The 3,561-nt window shown below is 45.7% G+C and overlaps 1 protein-coding gene across 1 annotated transcript in view; it reads right to left on the bottom strand.

The window, feature by feature from the left end:
• The window catches only part of T265_03236 (hypothetical protein), a gene marked incomplete at both ends in the record, with an annotated part of 23,106 nt that extends 22,656 nt beyond the window's left edge, over positions 1 to 450 (bottom strand). The window contains one exon of the mRNA XM_009167669.1: positions 292 to 450. Within this exon, the coding sequence (XP_009165933.1) occupies positions 292 to 450 (159 nt within the window). The remainder of the gene's footprint in view (positions 1 to 291) is intronic.
• Positions 451 to 3,561: the final 3,111 nt, after the last annotated feature.

Below are 3,561 nucleotides of genomic sequence, written 5' to 3'. Positions count from 1 at the left end.
CAGCGTTTGTAGCTGAAATGTTTGTTCACGTTTAGTATTAGCAGCGGTCAGATATAGCTAACCGGCGGTCACAACAACAGTCACTCAGCAGAAGTCTCAAAGTCACGTTGGAGCCAACGCGCGGCGGTAGCGGTTGTATTTCAGTAAAACAAACTTTTGTACAGCGATGTGACTGGTAATGATGGGAAAAAAGAAGATGATACTGAGCATGAAAAAGAGCAGTTTACAAGTGCTACAAAACTGTGGCAGCTACAACCACTGTACGACGAGTACGCGGTTATTACAGCTCACAATAATGATGATGATGGACAACTCGGTATCAGATAGGTTTACTTCCACCTTCAGCTCTTTCAGGGCGCCTTCCAGATTTTCCACGCTGACAGGTAGGTAACGTTTCCATTGGGGTGGACCGTTTAACGTGAGCACTGTCAACAACGGCTGGAACGCCATGCATGAAGAAGACTACTGAGTAGGTCACCGATTGATTCATTTGTGCAACCGAAAAAACGGATAGTTTTCTTTACAGTGTGCGTTTGTATCGTAGCTCTTACTCCAGAATGATTACTTAGCAGCATATTCTCCGTACATTTCATCTGCCGCATAACCGAATATGTACTCAAATATTTTACAATCGTTTTCCGCCAAACAGGCCAAACAGGTTTAGCCAAACGATCTCCATCCGTTACCGTAATACTGGGTGCTTTCTTGGAAGTGAGATCAATTGCCTCATACCGAGTTTCAGAATAGCCTATCGTTAGAGGCTTATAGAGTCGCACGCAAAAATGCCATTCTCCACTCTCTGGGTCCTTAGGAGAGGACGAATTCGACTCAAATAAAATCCATTCTTAGTTGCTGTCTGTTGGCTCCGACGTCTCCACCTGTTATGCTTGTCCTACAGAGCGGCTTCCGTATACTCCATTTAGCGCAACGACCGTATTGTCCTTCGTAAGCTGTTACTATTTACTGTTTTCCCACCCTCTGAGTCTCTGAATCCCAACGCAACACAACACTCCTCGCTATGTCCAAAGCTAGCATGTAATTGTTTTCTCAACCACACATCCGCCACACTCCCATTCAGGAGCTCCCGTCCCTCGAGTACTTATGTCGCATGGGTATCGCGATTGGCGACTCACCAGGGTGTGAATAATCCAATGTTGAGTTTTGGTGGCTCTGAAGTTACACAGGTGAAATCCCACCTTTGTAGACGAGTCCTAAACATTCTTAATTACCCCTTTGGATTAAGTTACCCTCCTTTCTCGGGGACTACCATTATCATGGAACAGGAGCTACGTAATCGTTCTATCTCTTCGTTTCGGGAGGTTTAAATTTGTTGTCTCGTCGTAAAGACCTGTGAAGTCAACCCTAATTCATCACTCAAACTCGTGCACCCATATCCCAGGGTGAGCCCAGGAGGCTACCCTTAACACCCCTGATGGCTATGCCTTATCTCCACACGGGGTTGCAGAAGCAAAGTGACCGGTATGTTTTTGTGATCTTTTCTGGGTCTATAGCTTCTGTCTTTCGTGTCGCCTATATAGTATAGTTCAAATGCGACAAGTGATGAGCAAAATGCTTTGCTTGAAAATCAACGGTTCACAATGAAGAAACAGGTTGTCTCACGGATATTGGAAGGATACGCCAATAATGCCACGACTTGTGGCATTGCTCACTGACTTCTTCGCTGTCAGACCAAGGCCTTCAAACTTGATGTGTAGCATAATTATTTATATTCGCAAAGACGGTTCAGAGTCTATCCCACGTACTTGCGGATCCGCAAGCCTGCTTTTGATGAAACAGTGATTTCTGACGCAATACCAGTTCGCTAAACAACAGCCGCCTTCATGAGTTTCGTCAACAGGGTTTCGAAAACAGCATTTTCTCACGACGATCGCTTATAACCAATGGTCAGCCTTCCCATGTAGTATATAGCGGTATTTTCCTCACATAAACAAAGGCGCTTGGTAAGATTGTCCACACTATGCCTTCGGCCAAGCCGCAATCTTACTTAGCCAGTAGCGCGCTCGAGAGTTCTGTTGTTAGTCTGCTTTTATGTAACGCACATATTAACGACACCACGTTCAGCATTCGTCCTCCGTCAATTCGATGTTTAGTTCAGTCAGTTTAGCGGCCCCAGACCATTTAACAATATTGGTTCCAGTTTCCGCATCTTCGTTTCCCGGGAAATTGGAGTGCGGGAGAGAGATAGCTAAGCATTGGAGGCGATGGCATGATCACCTAGTTCGGGAAACGGCTGCTACGCACTGCAGGCGATAGTTTCGAGGTGATACGCCACTGATAGCGTGATTGATCCATGTTTGCCGGTGTCGCTAACCATTGACGTTGATAGAAGAAAGGAGCGTCACGCAGGAGCCATAGATGTCGGAGTCCGACAAGCGCTGCCATGGCCTTCCTTATTCGAGAAGTAATTTCGTCTCCAGCCATTACGCATGAGCATAGAATGCACAGGTAAACGAATTTATCTACCACATCGATTAGTTTGTCTGCAGGTATGAGGTTCTGTTCGATCCCACCCAATCTTTTTGCTGTGAGACGCATACTAAACCGTGCGGCAAAATTTTCTGGATTGTTTAAGGTGGATTGGGTCTTTCAAGGACCCGAACCGAAGAAAGCATACCCAGTGTCCGTGTGCGAACATCCCTTGAGCATTTCGACCTCAAAGTTGTACAGGTAGGCAGAGCACTCTCAAGTAGAACATCAATAACAAATCTGAAAAGGAAAGGTGAGAGAGGGCAGCCTTATCTTACACCACTGGGCGCGGTGAACTCAGGTGAAAGTTCAATGTATACTCACACGTGTCCATAGGAGTTCGCATACAATGCCCTCATAAGGGATATGAACTTGGAAGGGACGTCCTCGATCACCGGACAGCGCCACAGTTTCTGACGATGGACAGAATTAAGAGCAACTTTCAGGTCAAGAAAAACGACAAGCGTGGACGTTTAAAAGAGTGGCGCTATTTAGGAATTCATCTCGGGCTAAGGGCATACCGATGCGTCCTCCGTTAGGATGAAACCCAGCTTGATCATCAGGATTTTCCCTCTCGATAATCCATTAACCTGCGCCAGAGATCACCTTGGATGTCGCAGCTACCAGTCTTATGTGATGATGATTCCCCAACTATGTTCTCGCTCCCTTTTTAAAGATTGGAATTATAGTCAATTTGCTCCTTTCCGCTCGAAGTGTTCCGTAGTAATATGGTCGTTGGACTTTTCTCACGGAATTTACCACCTTTGAAAAGTGCGGGTTGCGGACCATCTGGGCCGGGTGCCATGCTGCTTTGGAGAAGTGGTATCAAGCACTGGATTTCTGTTGACGGATTGGCGTCCGTATTCTATTTAGGTTAGTTGGATTCTCCCAAAGATTTTGCTGAAGGAGTCCAGGTGAATCAGCTTTTAAGGTGCTCGGTCGATTGCTTTAGATGACAATTATGTGAGTAAATTACCGCTGCATCTTTTTAACATATTTTATCCATACTAGTCTTCCTTTTACCGGTTCATGGAATCTGTAGAAATAATGCGTGGCTGTTGTCTGAAGCGAAAG

This window comes from Opisthorchis viverrini (assembly GCF_000715545.1).
Source record: "Opisthorchis viverrini unplaced genomic scaffold opera_v5_45, whole genome shotgun sequence".
NCBI lineage: Eukaryota > Metazoa > Platyhelminthes > Trematoda > Opisthorchiida > Opisthorchiidae > Opisthorchis > Opisthorchis viverrini.
This window is presented reverse-complemented; position numbering and strand designations above follow the sequence as displayed.